This window comes from Echiichthys vipera, assembly GCF_963691815.1.
Source record: "Echiichthys vipera genome assembly, chromosome: 12".
NCBI lineage: Eukaryota > Metazoa > Chordata > Actinopteri > Perciformes > Trachinidae > Echiichthys > Echiichthys vipera.
In genome coordinates, this window is record NC_139837.1 from 10,794,717 (window position 1) to 10,817,816 (window position 23,100).

Sequence of the window (23,100 nt, forward strand, 5' to 3'; positions counted from 1 at the left end):
AGCTATCAAATACATGTAGTGGTGTTAAAAGTAAAATATAGTGGAGTAGAATTATAAAATAGCACATACTAAAACACACAATACTCGAGTAATGTACAAACTTCAAAATTGTACTTTAGTAGTTGGGTAAATGTGCTTCCCACGGCTGTATAAGGAGGTCATATAATAACCCCTTTTATCTTTTATCAGTGGGCTTTCTCACTGGTGGTAATGATGACGGTAATACATGAAGGCTGATGTGTGCTGTGATCCTAGCAGAATCATTTGTGCATGGGTGGTTTGTGTCATTTATGATATGGTGATATTCTGTATTCCCTCTGTATCTAAAATAAATACCATTAAGGTGTAATGGTGATGACTTCCTGGACAGGCAGGCGACAACATGTCAGGACTGGTTGGTATCTGGCTGTCCCCATTTCACTTGAACTATCACACTTGATTAAAGTTTATAGGAATGATTGAAAGTTATTTATTCCAAATAACCCCCCCCCCCCCCCCCCCCAAAAAAAAAAAAATATTTACAATCATTACAATCACATGCATTAGGACAAAAAACAATTTAGAACTACATTGTTTTTTCCAACTATTTATCATTGCACCAAATAGCATGAATCATATTTACATCTACAAAGAGTGTACTTCTCAACTTTTATAATGCTGGTTACAAGTGTGGCAGTACTGAATTCAAATACATTTTCATTTGAAGTCAAGTCATTTTTATTTATACAGCCCATCACAAATCAAAAATTTGCCTCATTGGGCTTTACAATCTGTACAGCATACAACACCATATCCTTAGGCCCTTTTCGTAAAATTAGATATAACAGCAGAAATAAGTTAATGTGCAGCCAGTAATTATAGTCTTGACTTTTGAACATGGAATCTACTGTACGATCTGTAGTTGGTGTGTAGTTGGTGACTGCATCGTCTCATTAAGTCAGTTGTTGACCAGCTACAACATTTAAATACACTTATCTTTCTTCATTGCTTTCCTTCCACAGTAATATTGTTTGTGGTTCAAGGACAGTAATTAACGTCTCCAGTCAAAGCAGGCAGGTCTATCTTATCATGTCTTGTTATGAAAGACTGCCTTATTATCACATTAAATATTGCAATGATGTTTTTTAGTTGTGGTCCTTGGAAAGTCCAGTGCAAAAATACAATAAGTAGCACTTTAAAACACAGTGCCCTTCATCTCCACTGCAGCCGTCATCATGTGCTTCCTTCTCTTGTCTCTGCAGGAGAGGAGGAGCCAGGTGACGCCCCAGCCAATCAGAAGACCTGCTACAGCCAGCCCAGCAGCGAGCCCCACTGACACCTTGTCAGTGCACTCAGAGGTGAGAGGCAGGGCTGTGCTGTGAGCTGGGGGTGCTGTGGAGCTGTGAGGTAAAGCGGTGCTGTGTGTTGTGGGTGCTCTGGTGGTGGTGGAACTGGGCAAGCTGTTCACCTTTGTGAAGATGTAAGGATGCTCCTGGAAAACATAAGAAAAAAGGTCTTCTATGCAATCACAGCCATTTTTATGAACCCTTCATCGTGCATAGATTGTATGTTGACATGTGAGACGTGCTTGTGTAGCAGGTTTCTTACCTCAGTGGGGCACTTAATGTTATTTCTGGTATTTGTGAAATTGTTGTATTCCTGTTTTTTACCCACAGGCTCCAACTAGAGATAAAAACAAAGTATATCTTTTCTCATCACATGATTCAATTGTAGTGAGAATGTGTTCGTTTAGTAAGACTTATCCACAAACCCTTTCCCTGTCAAACAGTTATCCATTAACCTTGGGCCTTGACAGACTCACCATGTTGTTCCACAGAGCTGCAGCCATGTCAGCATGTCCCCGTTCACTAAAGTGAAAACAGTCCCGAGAGAAGTAGGTGTCATCAGGTCTGCCATCCTGGAGAAAAAATAATACAACATCAGTGATAGTAGGAAACATGTGCTTTGAGGGATTTGAGGCGAGTGCAGTGGTACACAGAAGACTTACAGCATTCAAAGGAACGATGGTGTTCCTAAAAAAGGGCTGTATGACCACAGTAAAGTCCTCTCTCTCATCATAGCGGCCTCCATACGCCAATTGTTCCGTCTCAATCTGAAAGAAAGACCACAAATTATTTGAATATATCTATGTCTACTTTTTCTCCATCATTGAAACATCTAGAATCTATGAAAATGCAAATATTATGTTTAACTACAGAACATAGGACATCTTCTATTACACTGAAAGATCAATTAAACCTCCAGTGTATATGCACTGGATGTGCCATGTTTCCACATCACAATAGTGTAAGTTGCATATCGAACCATAATTGGCTTCCGAACTAAACTGATGTTCGTACATACACCTCTTTAACTCAGATTCCACGTGAGTGAAGATAATCTTTCCCTCTTCAGCAGACGCATGTGAAAACAGCAATCGAGTGTAAGTCTCTGCACATACTTGAGTCTGCAAAGGGAAGCTTAAACATCTGATTGAAATAAAAAAAAAAGGCTAAACCCATCTTTGACTTTATGTAGATGCTGCTGGTCACATATTTTAGATGCACTGTTCCAGTCTGCTAACCTGCAGTTCTCGATTGATCCGTTTTACTTCAGCCAACTCTGGGGAATCCTCTCCTGGTAACAAGAAGCACGGGCAGACATACCTGAAGATCAAGGGTGAAGATAAATTAAATGCTTTTGTACATGTTAAATCATCACTCAAATGGTTCATAATGCTACTTTTTGCATAGTACGTGATTTGTCATTGATGAGGTAAGAGGTATCCTTCAATAAACACCGAATTATTAGATATTTCTTTACTGGATTGGCTCGGTATGAGATCGATGTTAAGTGAAGTGTTGTTGATTTAAAGGAGAAATATGCCTTAGACTGAGTGGCGTACTTTTGTAACACGTTGCACCCGATACTATCCCTTTTGATCCTGCGAAGGCCTTCAATTTCCAGGATCTCCATTATGTTGACAATTGTCTTGGGCACCTACGGCCAGAGAGCAAGAAAAAAAAAGACCTTTATGTAGTCTTAAAGAGTAAAATTCACAATGGATTCTTTTATCACAGAAGTGGTTCATGAAGAGAAGGGAATAAAAATGTGAAGGCCTTTAATCTGGGAGGATTTATGTCCCCGTCCATTATGGTATATTTTCATTTCTTGGTAGAAAACAGTCTTATTTTACCTCTTTGTACAGCATATCCAAGCTCGTCATCATATGATGGCTGTAGTTCTGGGGTGATAAAGAAGCCTGTAGTTTTTGAGACCAAAACAATAATAACATTACAAACGATGCAAAATGTAGTTTTTTCATATTTGCTGTAACTGTCACTATACTCTGACAGCACAATGAAACAGACAATCTGCGTCACAGGCTCTGATTGTTTGTCAGTCGGGTGCAGTGGATCTAGTAGTTGACATTAGGTGAAGACACTGACAACCCCACTCAATAAAAAGGTTTAACTCTCCCTTGAACAACTCTCTGTTGTGGCAACAGACAAGCGGAATAATTACAGCACATTTCAGGGAAAATTGGCAAAGTTTGTAGCTGAAAAGTGCACATCAACTAATAGAGCCGACGCGATGCAACATGTATGAGTTTACGAGCAACAACTAACCCTAAGCTGTCACTACCATGGTCTCAGAGCTCATCCTAAATTGATACTGGGCTTTGATGGCCTGCTTCAAAGCACAAACATTAAAAGAGATACTACACTGTCAGTTGAGCGCGAGGCGAGTAATGGAGAGAGAAAGACAGATAAAAAGGGAAATAGAGGCAAAATGAGAAAAAAGAAAGAGAGAGAAGAAGGAGGAGGAGGAGGAGGAGGGAGAGAGAGTGAGACTGAGGCAGGATGAAGAGAGTCTCGGTTGACCTCTGTGTTGTGTATGCCTCTTAGAACAAAGCCTGTCACTGTGCCTCATGTGCTTGTTTAATGCAGACGGGGGGGGGGGGGGGGGGGGGTGTTTGTGTAACAGAATGTGCTCATTGAAAAGAAACCACGTCTGCTCTCATCTTGCTCTGACACAATAAAACAATTAGGGGAGGGCTGCTCACAAAGCTTGATTATTCTGCTCCAGTGCGTAGTCCCATTTGGACAGTGATATCATGAGACGGCTCTACACAAGGCATCGCACAACACTACGGGCTGTTTGACCACTGTGCTGTAGTAAGAGATTCTCCCAACTGGGGGTGGTGCTTTGAAAATGTTCCTCCTCCACTGGATCGTCCTGCTTTTCCTGTAGCAACTCACCCGGTCATTGCAGTACTGACACAGGTCATTGCCTCCAATGAAGAGGGTCACCAGCTTCCAGTCATTCTCAAAATCCACCTTCTATTTTTGTTAAAAGGAGGATCGGAAAGAAAGAGAGATGGAACACAGATCTGTTTTTTTCTTGCACATTAAAATATCATAATTTGTAGTAACAAAACGACATTGGCGCACCAATTAGTGTAGTACCATGTATTAAACTCACAGAGTCATTCTTCATGGTATCAATCAGGCGTCGGACCTGCCCTGGGATTCCTCTGTATGAGATTTTGTGTTTTTATGAGTGCACAAAATGCTTACAACATGAAACATGAAAGTGAAACCATTTGAACCTGATAACAGATCAAAGGAACGTTAGAACTCACGATATTTTAGCCCCTGATACAGCCATGTTGAAGCCAGTCTGCCTTTTCCCTTGGCCCTTTGACATGCCTTTGATTTTAGGATTAAACTTCTTAAGGATGTCTGATGTAAAAAAGTAGGGAAATTACTGCAACAGGAGATGTTAGCTAAAGTCCAAATCTGCCACCTAGTGGTGCTGATATGCACTTACTCGGTAATGTTGTGACAGTCTCAAGAGTTCTGTCCCCTCCGATGCTTTTTAATGAAAAACAAGCAATAAATAAAATGATCACGATGCAATGTACACTCATTTGTAATATGTATAGTCTGCAGTCTCTCACCTCCATGACACCCCTCTGTACTCTGTTCTTAGCTGCAGGAGATTCTTTGCCTTAGCACCAAAGCCGGCCTGCATGCAAAAAACAAATGGTTCTAATCTATTAAAATCATTTCTGTTTCTCTCTAACCCAAAGAATGAATAATGCTCTCTCAATGACAAAAGTTAGAAAACATGACAATGTGTGATGAACAACCATAGACAACACAAGAAAACGCTATAATAGCACTGGCTAAAAACATGCTATTCCATACTTACTTTCAGAGACTTATCTATTCCATCTCACAATATATTCATTACATCATTACGTTACACCACTTATGATGAAACTAGTGCCAGGTAATGTAATAACTTACATACAAGTTTTATTTTGTAGTCTTTAAGAAAGGACCCAAACAAACCACAAACGTGCTTTAGAGGAAGAATAAAAAGTAAAGACAGAAATCAAAGTATATCGAGTCAGATGTGAGATATAATCACAAATTCTTGGAAAAAGCTAGCACGCGGGCCTTGAGTTGGGAAATTTTACAAACTCCTCGGTCACATTCTTGTGTACAAACTTACTGTTAAAGAGTCTCCCACAGCAGCCACCACTTTAATGTCTGCTGGTCGTAACCTGTGAGCTAACAAAACATCAGCATGAGCATATTTTTCATCTAACCTCTCTATTTCCCTTTAATATTTAATTTAATATATACAGTAATACATAATCAACAACCTGAGTGCTTACCTGAAGTGGGCACAGAGTTGGATGGAGCTGTGTTAACACAGGAAAAGTCACTTCCCCAATTCTAAAGAATGACAGAGACACGTTAAAGGGGTTCGTAGTTGTACTCTATAACTTGGCATCGTGCATAAATAATAATTATTTGCCATTTTAAAGCTTTTCTGCGTATGAAACGATGACCTACTGTTACAGGAGCAGGAGTGGGGGGAGGGCCTGGAAAGGTGTAGTTGCTGTTGACAGCAGTCCTTAAAAATGGGTTGATCTGATAGAGAAACAATAAAAAAACACATGAACACACAAAATTGATAAAACAACATATAATGTAGTTTTTGATCACTTGTTGGACTTAGTCACCTCAGTGGGACACTTCAGATCAATGCCAGCTGCGAAGTCCTGTGTAAAAGTCTTGTTGCCCACTGGTTCCAACTAGAGATTGTGAAAGTCAGTGATTTATTTTTGGATCATTATAAGAGAAAACAATACACGTGACAAAATACAAATGTCTTTAATAAAGCCGACCCTACCATGTTGTTCCAAAGAGCCTGAGCCATGAGAGTGTGAGCTTTCTGGCTGAGGTGAAAACAGTCGGGTGAAAAGTATGAGCGATCAGGCCGACCATCCTTTTTAAAAAGAACAGGACAGGAGGGGGAAGAAATTAAAAATACATAAGTGAATAAATGAAAACTTCTCAAACGAATGAGAATGTAATATTTCAGGTGTGTTACCTCTAACTTGGGCAGGAAAATCTCCCTGAGGAAGGGCTGCAGTACCACAGTGAAGTTGTGGTGTGTGTCATACCGGCCAGAGTCAATTAACTCTCTCATAGCATGCTGGACGGAAAGACAGCAATAATATTAAAGACCAAACAAGGAAGTGTTTGACTTTCAGTGACAGTTATTTGGAGTTGATAATGCCATAATGAAGATTAGGTGGTACATTTATGTTCTCAACCTAAGTCAAATCAACACTAGTGAAATTGTAAAATGTTTAAAGCACTTAAATCAAATCAAATCAAATCAAATCAGCTTTATCTATAAAATGCAGCCCAAAGTGCTTTATATTAAAATAAAATAAAACAAACCCCCTTGACATCCCGACCCCCCCAATCGTTTAACACACACACACACACACACACACACACACACACACACACACACACACACACACACACACACACACACACTGATACGCCCCACCCCCCACAGATAAAGTGAATTATGGCTGTATGGCTGAGCACTGATAGACCGAGAGAGGAAACACCATCCTAAGGGGCCATCCCCACGAGAGCCGTCCAAGCCCACTACTACAGGGGATGCCGCCACAGAGACTACCCCGACCCAGACAGATAGGGACCCATACCACGGCCATAAAGCCCTGGGTCAGGACTCCCCAACTGTCCGGGCTCGGACAACCCCCAGGCAACACCCCCGCAGGCAGGCCAGACAGAACTCTGGAGGGCTCCCATGAGGAGAACACTGGAGCTGGAAACTAAGAGACGATAAATAAAATAGGTACTAAAAGAAATGAAAAACCTCCTCAAAACCTAAATGAATGTAAATAAATAAAAAATCTCTTAAGAGTAAGTATTCGTCCTTTTATTATCTTTAAGTCTTGTACCTGATAGGCTTCATTGAAGTCATTGACCTTCTGGAGTTCAGATGATCCCTCTTTAGGCTTCAGTATGCAGGGGCAAACTAAACTGAAACATAAACATAAAAACTGTTAAAGAATCACATGGTCTGTTGTTGTTTTTTTCACAATAAAAAAAAAATCACTGACCTTACAAACCAGGTGGGACAGCCCAGAGTCTTATCTTTGTGCAGATCACGCAATGGTACGATGTTTAACAGCTCTATCAGATTGACGATAGCACGAGGCACCTGTAGGATGCAAAACATAAAGTTTGTGGGCTGTCTCTAATTTGAATTATGACCCAAAACAGGTGAGATTGTATGTTTGTATGTAGTGCAAGAAGATGAAAACATACTTCACTGTGGAGTATGTCCAGGGCTTGGCGGATACGACTGACCACATTCCTGGGTGAGAAAAAAACCTGTGGAAGTACACAGGACCAAAAGTATGAAATATAACCTGTGAATACATAATCACAGATTATAGAAATTGAGTAATCTTTTGAGTCAATGAGTAATTTTGATCAAGCCGGTTCCAGATTCTCAAAACTTAACGTGTTGGTTTTCTTAGTTATTTATGATGGTTTTGGACTGTTCATCCAAGAAAAACAAGCAATTTGAACGTGTCACTTCTAGCTCTGGGAAATTACGATGGGCATTTTCAATGTTTTCTGACATTTTGTTGGCAAAACAAGTGATTGGAATCATTGAAAATGTTTCATGGCTTTCAACATGACAAGGACACTATAAAGTAGATCTTAGACTGAGTAGATCTTAGTATTGTTTAAAATTAATTAATATATATTTTGAATGCAGGAAAATAAGCAAAGCATAGTGCCAAAGAACATACAGAATACAGTATATAATTATGGCAACCATCCTAATTCAAAAAAAGTAAACTCACGCTGTCTGTGCAGAAGTCACAGATGTCATTGCCACCAATAAACATGGTGATCACTTTCCAGTCGTTATGGAAATCGATGCGCTGTAAAGGAGATACCAGGTATATGTTAATTATGTTGATAACTTGGTAATTATGAACATAAAACTGAGACTAAGGTGCAATGAGAGTAGGTCTGCATGTGTTTCGGCTGTAGTAACCACTGCCTTACCGAATCGTTTTTCATTTTGTCCACCAGGACTCGCACTTGTCGTACCATGTCACTGAAAATAGAAAGATTAGATAGTACATTTCTTATTCTGGTGTTCCATACGTTCTGCTTAGATTTTATTTATTAAGATTCAAAGGGTGATTAAAAGTAAAAACTAAGCAAAACTACAATGAAGACTGACCCACTCTTGGCTCCTGTCACGGCCTGATTGAGGAAGGCTTGAGGAGTGTCCTCGTTACCTATTCCTTCTGAGAAGCCTGTCAGGGAGGGGTTAAACTCCCTCAGGATGTCTGCAGACCACAAACAGGGGAAGTCAGAAAAAGTCATCAGTGAAGCATAAAACAATGGTGATAAGACACCATCATTATAGAGCTTATCAAACAGAATGGACATCCAGTGATGGACATCAGATATTTAATGAGATAAACCTTAAGTACACATTTGTACGTAAGGCAATGATATCACAATTTTAATTTACATAAATAGAAGACAAACATACTTGGCAGAGTGGTCACAGTGGTAATGTTTTCATCACCACCAACGCTGAAAATTGAAGAAACATTTTGTTAGTTTCAAATGAAAGCTCACAGAATCACCAAACGAACCGTTGAAGTATTTTCCCACACTGTCAAACTCCAAACAAATGTGTACTTTAGGTTATCTTACCTCCATGACAGTCCTCTGTACTCAGTAATCACTAACAGAAGGTTGTCTGTCTTTGCGCCCACACCATTGGCTGCCTGCAGAAAAAAAACACATCAGATGTGAGATCGAAACACCACAGCAGAACCAGAGGCAATAATTATTGAACTAGAATCGCAATTGTGGGGGTTGAAAGCCACCGTGCAAATATCTACAAGTCATTTCTCAATGTTAAAGTTCAAATTTGAGCACTTTTTTTTTTTGTTAAGCTTTATAATCTACCCTAACTAGCAGTCTTTGATGCCTTGGTGGCTGTGTTTGTATGTCCGTGCACATTCACACACATACAGTACAAACTAATAGCTCCGTTATAGATATTATATACTGTATATCTGGTGTTAATATGTATATGCCGATGGCATAAGTATGTTTCCAAGAAAAAGGGAAACACTCACTGTCAGAGAGTCACCTACTGCTGCCACCACCTTGATATCTCCAGGTCTGAGTTTATGAACTACACACAAAATAAAATGGTTGGATTAAACTACATTTCCCAAAATGCATTACCACAATCATTTTTTGTTGTTGTTTGTTTTATTACCTGAAGTGGGTGTCGTGGGAGATGGACTGCGGTCGGTGCAAGGTATCTCAGTACCCATAACCTGCAAACATACAGTACATAAAAATAAATAAATAAGTTTAACAGTATGTAAGTAACAGTAAGCGCTGAAGATGAGATGAAAGGCTTACAGGATCTGTAAGTGTAGAGGCTTTGCTGTAAACGCTGCCGTCTAATTCAGTTGGGGAGTTCTTCTGCGTGCGCAGGAAAGGTCGTTCCTGGGATGACAGTATAAAAGATGTTCCATTTTTTTAACCACAGCATCATATTTAAAACCTTCATCTTGATTATATCCTTGAGACGTGATTGTGCCACAACACGTGACAACATTTTGTGAAGCATTTCTTTCACCGTAGCAGTATTGTGGGATAGAGTGCCTCACCTGGGTAGGGCAAGGAATAGTAATGACGCGGCTGTCCATGACCTCTGCCTGACCTGTCGCTGGCTGAAGCTGGAGAAGGAAAAAAAATCACAATTGGTTAAAATAGTCTCATCAAGTTAATCCTTACATCTCTTATCTAATCTCTTGTCGGAGTTATAAACTTTCACAGTAATCATTGTTCCATCTAAGTTTTGCTTTGAGAGATTATGATGACTCTTCAATGTTGGCTCATTTTTACAACAGAGACACAGGGTCAATTTCAGTGTGGACATGTTGAAGGTATTCAGCCTGTTGGTTTGTCAGACATCCAGTCAAATAAACAGCATATTGTAATTGTTATTCAGGACTTTGATTTAATAAGAACTTACCAGGTTTGTCCATAGCTGAACAGCTAATTGGTTTAGGTCTGACCATGTGTTCTCCTACAAAGAAACACGCGCCATATGCTAGTTACACATTAGCCATTTCAAGGGCCTTTCGTGCATTTTTACTGGAAGGAAGGCTGAATAATAATTTACAGTTGTTAGTTATTGTAATGAATGCAACTGGTGTCTGGAAATACCTTTTTTTAACTTACAGAATCTGAAAATGGTTCAGTGATAACTGGTGCAGACTGTAGCACAGCAGTGAAGTCTGCCCTTTCGCTGTGCCACTTTGGATTTTTCAACACGTGACTTAGGGCGTCCTGAAAACAAGACAGATGCATAATTGTCAAGTAAGTAGCTTAATTTGATTCAGATGAGCCACAAGCACACACATACCATTTATTTACATGTATTTTACCTGCAGTGTTTTCAGAAGAGTAGCTTTATGGAGTCGCTGGTTTATGCTTTCATCTCTCATACACTCACACCTGCCACAAAATAAAAAGCACATCACTGCCACATGCATTTTACAAGTATTATCATAACACGAGAGACTGCATATATGTAAAAAGTGTTTCAATCATGCCAAAATATATATAGTTCATACAATGTATTTTGCCATATTTTTAATACCTAAAAGTCAAAACACTCACTTGTCCTGCTGATGATTTGTGCTCCAGACCACAACGTGGACTAAAGTGCGATGCAACTGTAGACATACACCAGGCTCATTAATTTTTTTCACTCAATCTGTTCATGGCAAAACTGTATTCAACGAAAAGTACAATACCCTTTTTTGCAACAACTGCAGAGCTGCTTCCACTTCCTGCACAACAGCTCCAACATCTGCAGCAACCTGAAGTACAAAGAAACAGTAACACACTCTTACAGTAACGTCCTTTTACTAACTTGTATGCTACGTCAAACATGATTTTGTTGTAGTGAAGAATCTTACATGTGGTGAACAGACACACATGGAATCTGCCGGGACAAACAGCAGCACACACTTCCAGTCTGTCACCTGCAAAGATACAAGATATATAAAGGTAAAAACACATGTGTCTGTTGAGGGTCATGGAGGCTTATAACCTACCCCATTTTACACTGGCTGATCACGCAGGGTAAAGGTTAAGATTAGGGCAAAATGTGAGTGTCCATTTTCTGTTCTGTCACTTGGTTAAAGTGTAATTCTGGCGTTAAAGCATCCCATGGTCTTTTTCGGCATGAATATACGTCAAATGAGCCATTGAGGCAGTTTTTTTCATTGATCATCTATTAACAGAGAAATTCCGGGGAGTCGCTATCAGCCAGACACAGCTAACACCAAGTAGCAAGGGGCGGTGTGCTCAACCATCCAAAATGGCTTTTTTAACCACTAATATTGCTCAAAGTAACACCAAACCTCTGCAGTATTATGATAACAGTCCCTACACATAAAACAAAGCACCAATAACGTAGTTAGCGAAGTGAGAGTTTAATAAGAAAAAAGACTGTTTCACAATGCTACAAGACTTAGCAGTCGGCTACGTACATATCTAAAGGCAGTCCATACAAGTCGATTACCGAATTCACTGGAGTTCAGTTCAATACTTTCCTCTTTAAACTGAAGTCCAGTGCATTCAGTAATATTATCATGCTTAAAAATACTGACGCTTTTATGCCGGATTTACACTTTAAGGGTGGTAAATGAGCAGTTCAGCATTTGAGGAAGCTAGCTTTGCTTAGCATACTGACATAAGGGGAAGGCGCTAGCCTGACTTTGTCCCAAGGCAAAACATCTTCCAAGCTCCTCTGATGCTCATGAATTAACCCCTTATATTATATATGTACAAACACGTGTTATACGGGTTATATGAGGGCGTTTATCTTAAACGGTGGAAATATAGGTTGTGCACTTAGACAATTATGGTCTTGCTAACATTTGTTAGCGATGTTATAAGAGGGTTAATGTGTACCTGATGTGAAAGGAGAGACAGTTCCTCAGCTTCCTGCAACAAACTTCTGCAACACACACACTCACATTTAAAACCCCTGCAGTAATATTCTTCTACAGCTACAGCTTATTCATGAGTGTGACTGTATATGTGCTTGTTACCTAGGCTGCACTGAGGGCTTATCCACACGTTGAGCGATCACTTCGGGGTTAAACATAGACAGCAACTCTATTCAACACACATACACAGAGTTGTACAGACTTAATCTGCAGCATGTATCCTTAAAATGCAGTCAAACAGTGGATTATGCACATTGTGCGTTAACTGCTGTGATAAAGGAAGCAGGTAAAAGCATCCATTCATGTTTCCAGCTTTACTTTTATGTGAAATGAAGGTCAATAACCTGTGTTTATGGCCCACTGTCTTATCCTTACAGATAAACTGGTCAAAAAGATTATTGTTCTGAGAGCTTTTTCCCCCATCTGTATCTAACATTTCTTGTGACACGGTCCTGACTACAACCTTGATCTGAAATAGGTCTGAGAATAATAAAAGAAAATTCAGTTTACTGAAAGTGCTATTTGTCTAGAAAAAATATGTACGATATATTCAAAATTGTTATCTTAGATAGAATACAGTAGGGATTATATTCAAACCCAAGATTACCTCGTTTTCTTTCTTTTTTTTCTACTTAACTGTACAAACCCTTAGTGATGACAAAGACTAGTGGGTGAGAGTTTATAGACTTACCAGCAACTTTACTGACAACACTGGATGCCTCATCCCTAAAGATGAAGATGAGAGAGGGTTGAAGAAGGTTTTAACATATTAGCTAACTCTTTTAAGCAGCTCAGGCAGCCACATTTGTAAGTATCACTGAAGTATCACTGAAGTGTGTTTATTGTAATTGCGTCTGTCTACCTGTTAGAGTGTGGAATCCCCATGACATAAACAGCTGAGATATCGACAGGTGTGAGAGTATGAACTGTTGGAGAGGAAGCAGCAATGTCATGGTACAACACTAGATGACATGTTTTATAATTACATTTCGTCTTCAGACACTTCAGATAAATGTTATTATTGGTGATGATTGCTGAGTGTAGTACCGGTAGAAGGTGGGGATAAGGAGGCAAGTGTTGGTGAGCAGAGTATTGGCATGTAACTCTCAATCTGTAGGTGAAAAAAAAACGGTTCCTCAGACTGTCATTGATACTGTATCAGAGTATCAGAACACTATTAATACATGCTAGAAATTGTTGTGATCTGGTCAATACATTGAATCCTGCCTTCGCTTTGTCCGTCAACGCACTTTGTAAACTTTTAAAGGTGCCATATAAGTTATTATTATATAAGAAAATTCAGTGAGTTATAATCTTAATACATATATTACTGTCGATACAAATATTACTGTCATACTGTACCATCTCTTTTGATAGTTCATTTTTTTGTTCATCAATGTTGACAGCGTCTAAATGTGACAAAAGAAACAAAAATATAACTTGATACATTTGTAAGATACCAAAATTATCTCAAAGAGGATGAATTTCTCTTTAACGTTTTAGTTTCAAAAAAGTTAATAAGTTGAAAACGTTTACAGGTAAGAATAAAAACACTTTCTTCCTCCATTTTTCCCAACATCTTATTTTACTTTACCTTAGAGGTTAGTAGTGATTAATGATGACTTCCCAGAACTTACTTTTTTATTGTGTTTTAGTTTGCGACCCAAACCCATTTGTACACAGTGGACATTTACTGTATATGTAATATAAAGAGAGACTGTAAACCTTTCTTTTTACGATGTAGACCACAGTTCATTATCATATCTTACATCATGTAATCCTTGAGAAAGCTCACACTTGTAACACACAAGTAAAGCGATGAGTAGTTTAGATATAAACTACTTCCATCCACATTATGGCCTATAGAGTGCTACATTAGGGGATACATCAAACAACATTGTGAACGTGACCACAACCATCCTCCCAAATACAACAAACTGACTGGCTATTCATTTACCCAATATTTCTCATCACATGGCTGTGCCACTGTTTACTGCACCTGCATCAAATAATTCAACATTGTCAAAGTGATGAATGTGAATAGAGCCATTACCTGTAAGCTGAGCGCAGGATCCAACAAGTGCTGCCAGAATCAGGAGTGCAGATCTAGTCATGATGTGGTGAGATACTGAGAGCCTTCCACACTGAGAGTCTCTGTAGTGCCCTCCTGTTTTCACCCTCAGCCTCAGAGAATGAATGACTTTCACAAAGCTTTCATTGACTGTAAAAGTTCACTGTACCTGTAGAGGGTATGGAGAAGGAGAAGAGCTCCCAAGAGGGCAAAGTTTTAGAGTGGAAAAGAAGAGGAAAACTACTTCAAATTATATTTTTCTGTGATTATCGCCCACTGACACTCTTTTATTCTCAGTCATATCTTCCTCTTATCAGTTTATCTGGATAACAATCAACCAAATTACAAAACGTATCACATAAGTGACACATTATGGCTCTAACCATTACACTCAATCATAAAAAACATCATACGCTCAATGGATGAAAACGACTAAACACAACTTTTAAGATCATATCTAATGAGTTGGTACGTCTCAAAGCTGAGTGTTTTTGGTTTAAATATATTTTTTGTTTCTGTTTATTTCGGAGAGTTTAGCCAATTGTTATTTGGCCACATAAACATCTCCATAAGCGGTAGGACACGTCATCAGGAATCACTTTAGATCTGCTCCATTATTTCAAACAAGCTGTGTGGACACAGCGATAGTAACCAGATTGAGTGATTTTCCGGGGAAATGAGTACATTTGTGATTCATAATAAAACTCATTTGGGTGTAAACGCTCAAACAACCATTAATGTTCTGCTTCTCAATCAAAGTTCATAATCTTGGTTCTCCAGCTTACAGAGAGGAAGTACACCATTAATGATATAGACAGAAGTATACAAAGCAGGATAACATGCTGGGGTGCAATTTCATTTTTAAATCATTTTTTAGTGTAACTTCTCGTCATGTTTGTGCTGCACATTTATACGACACTGTAAACTGTGATGGTAAATGTAACTTCCTGGTGTTTCATAAATTTCAGCCAAGAGTTAAATAACTACGTGCATGTTAACAACCAGCAATTTAGTGAAGCTGGACAGGTTCAATTTTGGAGATGTGATGATATGACAAGATTGCTAAATACTTTATGAGCTTGTCCTTAGATCAGCTTTGCAGATAGCCTAACCCTTGGAGTCAAGAGAGAGTAAAACAAGTTATCTTGATGTTGTTGAGTTATCAGATTTGCAGCAGATAACGTGTATAATTTTGTGATATGTAACATCCAGGTTTTTATGCTTCAGAATGTTCTGGTTACTTAAAACTAAGAGACTTTACAGAGTTGATTTGCCTTGTATTTTTCATCCATCTGCAGATTTTATATTTGACTACTGTCTTTTTCAAACATACTATGCATGCCCTTCCTCACAGGACCATACTTGCTGGAAATCAGTGGTGAAATGTGACTTAGTGCATTTACTCAAGTGCTGTACTTAAGTAGCCTACAAAGGTGGATAGGTCGGGGTATTTGTACTTAACTAGAGTAATTCCATTTCATCCATGCAACTTTATACTTCTAAACTGCACCTCAGAGGGAAATATTGTACTTCCCACTCAACTAAATTGATCACCGCATTCTGTGTGAATGTTTACCCAGGGCCCCAACAGACTCTAGAATCGCCTCTGTTAACAATGGTTCACCTCTATTCCAGTGTCCCAGTAAGTCATGATATACTCTTGTCTACCATTGGTTATTATTTTAAAGCCCCTGTACACCCACATAGGTGTTTTCAGTTATTCTGGCTGATTAGACCCCTGCTTGGGCGAAGGTGGGCGGGGCTTTGATGAGAATTTGATGGGGATTTATGAGGTCATAAATGTCCGTCTACCAATAAGAATGATAAAGGTGTACTTTGTCCCGCCTTAGCAGAATCAGAATCAGAAAACCTTTAATGTCCTGCAGACGGGGGAAATTCGTTTGTCACAGCAGCAACAGAATATTACAAGCAGAAACATATTACAAAATAAGATCAAATACGATAAAAGATAAAAAATAGCAAAAATAATCAATAAAGTTACATTTAAAAAGGGAAGAAAATAGAAATAGACATATACATATTCACATGATATGGAGCAGTTGTTCTTGTTTTGTAATAATATAGTATTGAATAAATAAATATGAGTAAATATGACCAGGTGAGACTGGGGAAGATGTCACTCATCACACTATACACACCCACACAGTCCTGGAAAAAGGTCTAATCAACAGGTTAACTGAAAACACCTGTGTGGGTGTTCAGGGGCTTTAATGCTAATAGCCTACTCCTGTACCTTTACCTAGCCTCTGTCTGTAAAATGTTGAATGCATGACTTTTACTGGAAATAGGGTATTATCGCCCTGTGGTGTTGCTACTTACATTAAAGATTACATTTCCGAGGACCTCTTCCACCACTGTGCATAGTAAAATATACATTCAAAGGGAGGTCTTCTTAATGTGGTTTATATACGTTCCTGCCTGTTATAGGGTTGCCACCATACTCTACGGGGGAATTGTTGGGTCTATGTAAATCATGAATAAGTCATAGAGTGTGGTCTTTACCTACTCTGTAAAGTATCCTGAGATTACTTTTGTTATGATTTGGCACTATAAATAAAACTGATTTGAATTGAATTGAATACTGTATTTGTACTTGGTGAAGACTTTCCTCCGCTCTGCTGACACCTCGTGGAGAGCCAGCAGCACCCATGGGCACCCTACTACGTCATGACCGGATGTTGATACTAGCTTTGGAGCGCAGCAGCGCAGACAGAACAGCTGAAAAAGAACAACAAAGCCAAGAAGACGACGACAAAAACAACAGATGTGCGCCTGAAATACACCACAAACGTCGGTGACATCGGCGCTGGTGGGGACATTTTGTTACATTGAAACAAGTTTGAAAAGGTAGGAAGCCGTCATCTAAAGTAGAGCAGAAATATACGTTTTGTTGGTCGCCTTGTTCCTAGTTTGTCGTCGTTATCGCTGTTAGCTGGACGGCTAACGCAATGTAGCTTCTTTTGACTTGATACATATGTTCACCCCCGAGCTAACACGACCGAAACACCGGTGGAAACCAGCAAACGCGTTCCCCTGTGGCACTTATTCCACAGTATTTGTCTTTTGAAGAGAGGTTATATTGTTATTATTCATAATGGCTTTTGTTTTCAGCACTATTCAAAGCTCAGCTGCCATCTACAGTCAACAATCCTCATGACAGTCCAGACAGGAACACAAAGTACTGAATCGGGGAGTTTCTACAGCAAGAGGAGTAAACACACACACCTCCAAGTATAGTTCAGTAAATACTAATTTAAGCTTACAATGTTTGTAAGACTGTCAACTATGACGTTATATTTATGTGCCTAGTTAAGTTGCATTGTATTGCTTTTAAACATGTATTTTATTTAAAGGTACATGCTGCTCATTGGCATTGGCATGGATATTGTCACTGCCTTTTTTCAGATGCATTGTTCACAAACACCTGACATTGTTTTTTTTATTACGAAAAACGTCATGATTGAACTGAAAGGAATACATGTTATTTGTGTCTTGTAATGATTGAAATGTATCATGATATAGTACATTGCTGGAAAGTAATTGAAAATGTGTTAATTTAAATAAAAAAATAATAATAATCAGACTACAATGCATGCAAGCTGGACTTGCTTTACATTCTCTCAGATGTTTTAAACTCTAATTTCTGGCATTTGGCATTATTGTAACACACAATACACGTTCATCCCACCCATCCCAGTCTGTTTGTGGGTTTACATAGCTTCAGGGGCACTTTCTATTTATCCTCCCAAAACACACAACATTGTTAGAAAATTCGTTAGAGAAAGAAGAAAGTGGGGAGAGAAAGGAGAGTGTGTCAGAGAGAGAGAGCATTGAGGCATAAAAGTGAAAATGGACAGAACCCAAAATAGCTTCACCTGGTCCTTATTTCATTGTGGTGGCTTAAAGCGAGCACAGTTTCCTTTGATTTATCATGTCTAGATACCTGTTAGCCTAGAGGACTGAGGATCTCCATAGACTTAATAATCCAATGTGACCATAAAACCGTCACAAACTGTTTGTTGATTTACAACATTGCCCATAATATCTTACATATTCAGCTATTCACTACTGCCTCAGGTTATTCATTGTCATGTTGGCCTACCTTTGGGTATTGTATTGTCAGGTGTTACTGTCTATATACTGTTTATAGTGAAGTCCTATTTTTATTTAAATTTGCAACAAGTTTGCCCTTTTTTCTCTTTTTGATTTTAGTTTGTCACTCCAAGAGATTTGAGGATGGGACGCATCTTCTTGGACCACATTGGCGGAACTCGCCTCTTCTCCTGTGCCAACTGTGACACCATCCTGACCAACAGGTCTGAGCTTATCTCAACACGCTTCACAGGAGCCACAGGCAGAGCTTTCCTCTTCAACAAGGTACAGAGGCATTAGGGAGAACTACCTATGAAGTCTACACCTAAATCAAACAAATACACAGATTCAGTATCTAGTTCCCTGCTTCAAAATGTGTGTGTGTGTGCGTGCTTGTGTCTCAACTCCACAGGTGGTGAACCTTCAGTACAGCGAGGTGCAGGACAGAGTGATGCTCACGGGCAGACACATGGTGAGAGACGTCAGCTGCAAGAACTGCAACAGCAAGTTGGGCTGGATCTACGAGTTTGCTACTGAGGACAGTCAGCGGTACAAGGAGGGACGTGTCATCCTGGAGAGAGCGCTTGTTAGGGAGAGTGAAGGCTTTGAGGAGCACGTTCCCTCAGACAACTCGTGAGCCCCTACTTTTGGATAAAGTTGTGTGGGAAAGCTCATTCCCATGTCCTCCTATCCCCCTCCTTTATCCCCTTGCCTCTGCACTGCGCACCACCACCTGCAGACATAGTGGTCAGTGGTTTCCCAACACCCACACCTCTTCCCTGTCTCTTGCCTATGACTCTGCTGATTAGAAGATTGGTTTGCTGGCTCTACTCCTGCTGAATAGGCTTCCCCAAAATACTTCCCGATATGTGTCAAAGGGCACCACCCCGAAACAGCTGGGGACACAGATAGGGGGGTCGTAACTTCACTTGTTTAAGTGTTCATGCACGGTCACACAGGATTTTCACCACCTCACAAGGCATGCTGCCCACTTTTGGTAATTAGATGCATGCATGATAATAGACATGGTCAGTCACAAAAGAAATATCAACTAGTTGTGTTGTTTATTTAGATAACTGGAGGCAGTAGAGCTGAGTATATTTATCATCATCCAGACAGGAGCAAAGCAATCAACCCCGCTCTGCACAGCAATGTTAAATGAACCGATGGAGGTGTCACTCCACATAATGTTTCCGTTGGGCTTGTGCTTCTGTGTTGTGACCTTTTGTTTCAGTGTATTCGTCACTGGTGAGCACTGAATGCATTTAAGACCGACGATAGTTGTTATTTCTATATCAGTTACTTTTTATTAGCTGGTAGTGTAATGAATGTCATAGTGTTTAAAATCTATGTTCACGTCCAAATGATACCATATGGGCCGCACAGATTGATGTCATATTTAAGTATTCATTGTAGTGTTTGACCATAATGGGAGTTTTATTTAGATCAGGTTCACATGATGTGCATTTATTTTTGACTGACTTGGCATTCTTGAGACAAACACAAAGTGGTTCTGCTTGCAGTTCATAGTGTGGCCGTGATCTCCTGAACAGCAGACAATCATACAATTGATACTACAGTTTAATTGAGTTCTACAACTCTCCATCCCGTTGCCATGGATTCTGTGCCTGTGTGGTGTGCGGTGTGAAGAGCAACATGTCACTTTGGTGACTTATGAGGAGCATGTACCTTCCAGCTATGCGTCTCTTCAGTATGACGGACAAGGAGACGTGATGGAGACATTCTCTGGCTGCCTGCCGACTTAAGGACAGGATTATGAGAGGATGGGTCATGCAAGCGTTTGAAAATAGCCAGCACTGGGAGACAATGCGAGAGAAGTTTACAGACGGCCTTCTTAAAGATAACCAACAGCAGACATTCTCTTACCACTTAATACATTACAGTGTTGGAAATGAAGACACTGAAAACGTGTTTAAATCAAAGCCTGAGTTTGACTGTGCTATTTATTTAAACAATTGGATGCTGTCTCCTAGTGTTGAACCACTTTCAGGATAGTGACCCATCCCCTTTTTTTTTTTTATAATCCTAAGCTTTGGGCACATTTGGCCATAAAATGACTTGTTTCATACAATACAAAGCAATGCGAGCTTTAATTGGGTTCTAATCTTTAAAGTTGAACCTTTGTCCTCTGACTATGCCAGAGCCTTCATTTTATTCCGTCGGTGTCCTGTGAAGATTTCATCAAAATGTCAAATTGTGGGGAAAAAACAAAACAAAAAACCCCATCTCATCTCCATGATGACATTTAAAGTTATTTTTAGAGTGGATTGTAGCACAGCATCATGACCCTGGTGTATGTGCCATTTCATAGCGGGCATGCCTGCAGGCAGAATGGTCAAGCCGTCACTAGCGACACTGTCTATGCTTTTGCTCGCCTTTACAAGGTCGTGCGAGAGCAAGTTGTCATTTCTACCAAATAAAACAGGACAGGGCACCGACACCATCCATATCCCAATTCAACCATGTAGTGTGCAGTCAATGGCCCCGACAGGATATCATTTTGTTTACTTTTACCATTTTATTGATAGGCCGTTGTTTTTATTTGCGTTTACATTTATATGATTATTTTATAGACTGATACATGTATCTTACTGTATATTTTCTTTATTGAAGGAAAAAAAAAGGTTTTATTGTATGGCTGTAGCGAGGTTTTTCTCTGATGTGATTTCTAAATAAACATGTAGTTTTGCTGGGTTAAAGTTCTTTGTCTTATTTGCACTTGTTTTGTAGAGTAAAACATGTTTGTGTACGAAAGAGTCAGAGAAATAGCAATGTGAATACAGTTTAAAATCTATTCCTGTAAGGAGAGGACAGGCGTTTGATCACATCATGACTTTAATGAATACCAAATAACATTTTTCTTCTAGCCTCCTTTTTCCGTCTTCCTCAACATGTTTGTATTTTAGATCTAAATATTTGGCTTAAACCTGGTGCTCAAGACAAATGCGCAAATAATCACACGTGGATTTATAAATTTAATATTTGAATACTGTCATGTTCATGTCCATAAAGGGGTCTTTAGACCTCTAGGTGGCAGTGAGATACTGAGAGACACGCTGGTCTCTGAAGATGTTTTCCCCTTGGATGCGTGATGCTGAGTCCCTTCATGCTGCCTCTGACGTTAACCTGCTTGGCAAGATCTGTAGAGCCTCACTGCAGTCTGGAAATACATGTCAGTGATATTACTGTCTGTTATGTCCAGCTAAACAAATGCCCAATGCAGACAAATATTGAATGAGTTGTTAAGAAAGTGCAAACATTCATGACAAAAGTATAAACCATACATTCCACTTTAATCCGACCTATTCAGTACTCACTGTGAATCATTCCCGATGAAGAGGCTTGACTGCATTGAGTTTATAAATAGGTGGTGACGATTCTCTCCTAATCCACCCACTAATATTGCAGTGCTGCCGTAGAGTTATATATAGCTGCAATCCTGTTGGAAGGCTCCTTTGTTAGTGTGTCTGTGTCACAGTGGTGGAATCAACAACAGGTCTGCTTTCCTGCAGTCACTCCCGGAGGCGCACTGCACTGTTCATGCAGCACTAAAGTTAGCTCAGAGAAATATTACTCAAGGTACATATGGTTTCAGTCACAGCTATTTTTGCATCCACTCCAATTGCTTTTTATTTGTGCATTGAATCAAGAGGATTGGTGTTTTTATAACCACATCTAGAGTCATTTAAATGCCGGACATGACTAAAGGCAAAAAGGTGGCTCCACCTCCCACTGTCCTGCTTTATAATTCATTGACTTTGATTTTGTCCCTGCATAACCTCAGGATTATCTGCTCTCTTATTGAAAAAGCCATCGGGCCAGATAAGAGAATTACACTGCCTTGTCGATCCTATTAGTCTATATACAATTGGATAGACGAGGCATAAATCTGGATGTGATAGTCTGTGTTTTTCCACTACCCCTTAGACACTTCCCCAGTGCTCTTGGGCAAGACATTGAGATTCCCTAAAGATTTGAACCTTAAACTCTCATGAGTGTTTAAGGGATCCTATTCACTCATTCAGCTGTTCTGTTACTAAGAGATGCAGTATTCAAAGGGGAGGGGAAAAAACATACTAGTGAAGTGATGCTCGCATTTGGATGATGTGTGCGTCATCCATCTTCCTCCTCCCATTATCAAACCTATCAGAGCAAATCTCAAGTTATATTCATATCCAGAGGATGATTTAGACGAAGGCGGGTGGGGGACCAAAAAAAGCACCAGGAGCATGATTGCACCGTTAATTGGCCCATGATTCATCGTCTCCGGACAGTTATTTTAGTTTATCATCGCCTTTTGTCTTTTATTCCATTGGATGTCAGCATCACAACCCCCCCGTATCCCCTCAGTAGAGCAGATATAGAATATAGAAATAAACTTCTATCTTTCCATCACTCGCTCTTCACACACACACAAAGGAGTGACATCATTCTGTCAGGAGGAGAAAATAGCATGCTTTCCATTGACATCACTCTACATCCCGTT

General features: G+C 39.6%; 2 protein-coding genes across 3 annotated transcripts; one reads left to right on the plus strand and one right to left on the minus strand.

Annotated features, from left to right (window-relative positions):
• Nucleotides 1-1,174: 1,174 nt before the first annotated feature.
• On the minus strand, nucleotides 1,175-14,523 carry LOC310954315 (phospholipase B1, membrane-associated-like; the record flags this gene model as incomplete). Its single annotated transcript, XM_083923727.1, has 43 exons — nucleotides 1,175-1,471; nucleotides 1,588-1,662; nucleotides 1,802-1,897; nucleotides 1,988-2,092; nucleotides 2,564-2,645; nucleotides 2,885-2,979; nucleotides 3,176-3,241; nucleotides 4,242-4,322; nucleotides 4,465-4,516; nucleotides 4,625-4,724; nucleotides 4,813-4,856; nucleotides 4,943-5,010; nucleotides 5,503-5,561; nucleotides 5,669-5,729; nucleotides 5,850-5,927; nucleotides 6,020-6,091; nucleotides 6,190-6,285; nucleotides 6,391-6,495; nucleotides 7,283-7,364; nucleotides 7,445-7,545; nucleotides 7,653-7,718; nucleotides 8,201-8,281; nucleotides 8,409-8,460; nucleotides 8,590-8,698; nucleotides 8,908-8,951; nucleotides 9,075-9,148; nucleotides 9,506-9,564; nucleotides 9,652-9,712; nucleotides 9,801-9,887; nucleotides 10,052-10,120; nucleotides 10,420-10,473; nucleotides 10,629-10,736; nucleotides 10,835-10,904; nucleotides 11,070-11,125; nucleotides 11,207-11,272; nucleotides 11,372-11,437; nucleotides 12,372-12,417; nucleotides 12,512-12,578; nucleotides 13,101-13,135; nucleotides 13,272-13,335; nucleotides 13,457-13,520; nucleotides 13,772-13,818; nucleotides 14,463-14,523. The coding sequence occupies 43 exons, from the start codon at nucleotides 14,521-14,523 to the stop codon at nucleotides 1,175-1,177; spliced, it is 3,321 nt and encodes a 1,106-aa protein (XP_083779853.1).
• Nucleotides 14,524-17,212: 2,689 nt separating this feature from the next.
• Nucleotides 17,213-21,313, plus strand: LOC310955124 (protein yippee-like 5). Of its 2 annotated transcripts, XM_083924879.1 has the most exons (4): nucleotides 17,215-17,348; nucleotides 17,613-17,732; nucleotides 18,714-18,878; nucleotides 19,006-21,313. In XM_083924879.1, the coding sequence occupies exons 2-4, from the start codon at nucleotides 17,655-17,657 to the stop codon at nucleotides 19,228-19,230; spliced, it is 468 nt and encodes a 155-aa protein (XP_083781005.1). In that variant the 5' UTR covers nucleotides 17,215-17,348; nucleotides 17,613-17,654; the 3' UTR covers nucleotides 19,231-21,313. The 2 variants fall into 2 exon arrangements, with proteins under 2 accessions (XP_083781006.1, XP_083781005.1); XM_083924880.1 differs by lacking the exon at nucleotides 17,613-17,732 and having other exon boundaries at nucleotides 17,213-17,348.
• The last annotated feature ends 1,787 nt before the right edge of the window (nucleotides 21,314-23,100 follow it).

What these genes read in the sequence shown, in the direction of transcription:
- LOC310955124 (XM_083924879.1), top strand. Translation starts at nt 17,655, where the DNA reads ATGACAGTCCAGACAGGAACACAAAGTACTGAATCGGGGAGTTTCTAC. An exon ending in GTAAACACACACACCTCCAA is followed by an intron (nt 17,733 to 18,713) that starts GTATAGTTCAGT and finishes TTTTGATTTTAG; the next exon opens with TTTGTCACTCCAAGAGATTT. An exon ending in GAGCTTTCCTCTTCAACAAG is followed by an intron (nt 18,879 to 19,005) that starts GTACAGAGGCAT and finishes TCAACTCCACAG; the next exon opens with GTGGTGAACCTTCAGTACAG.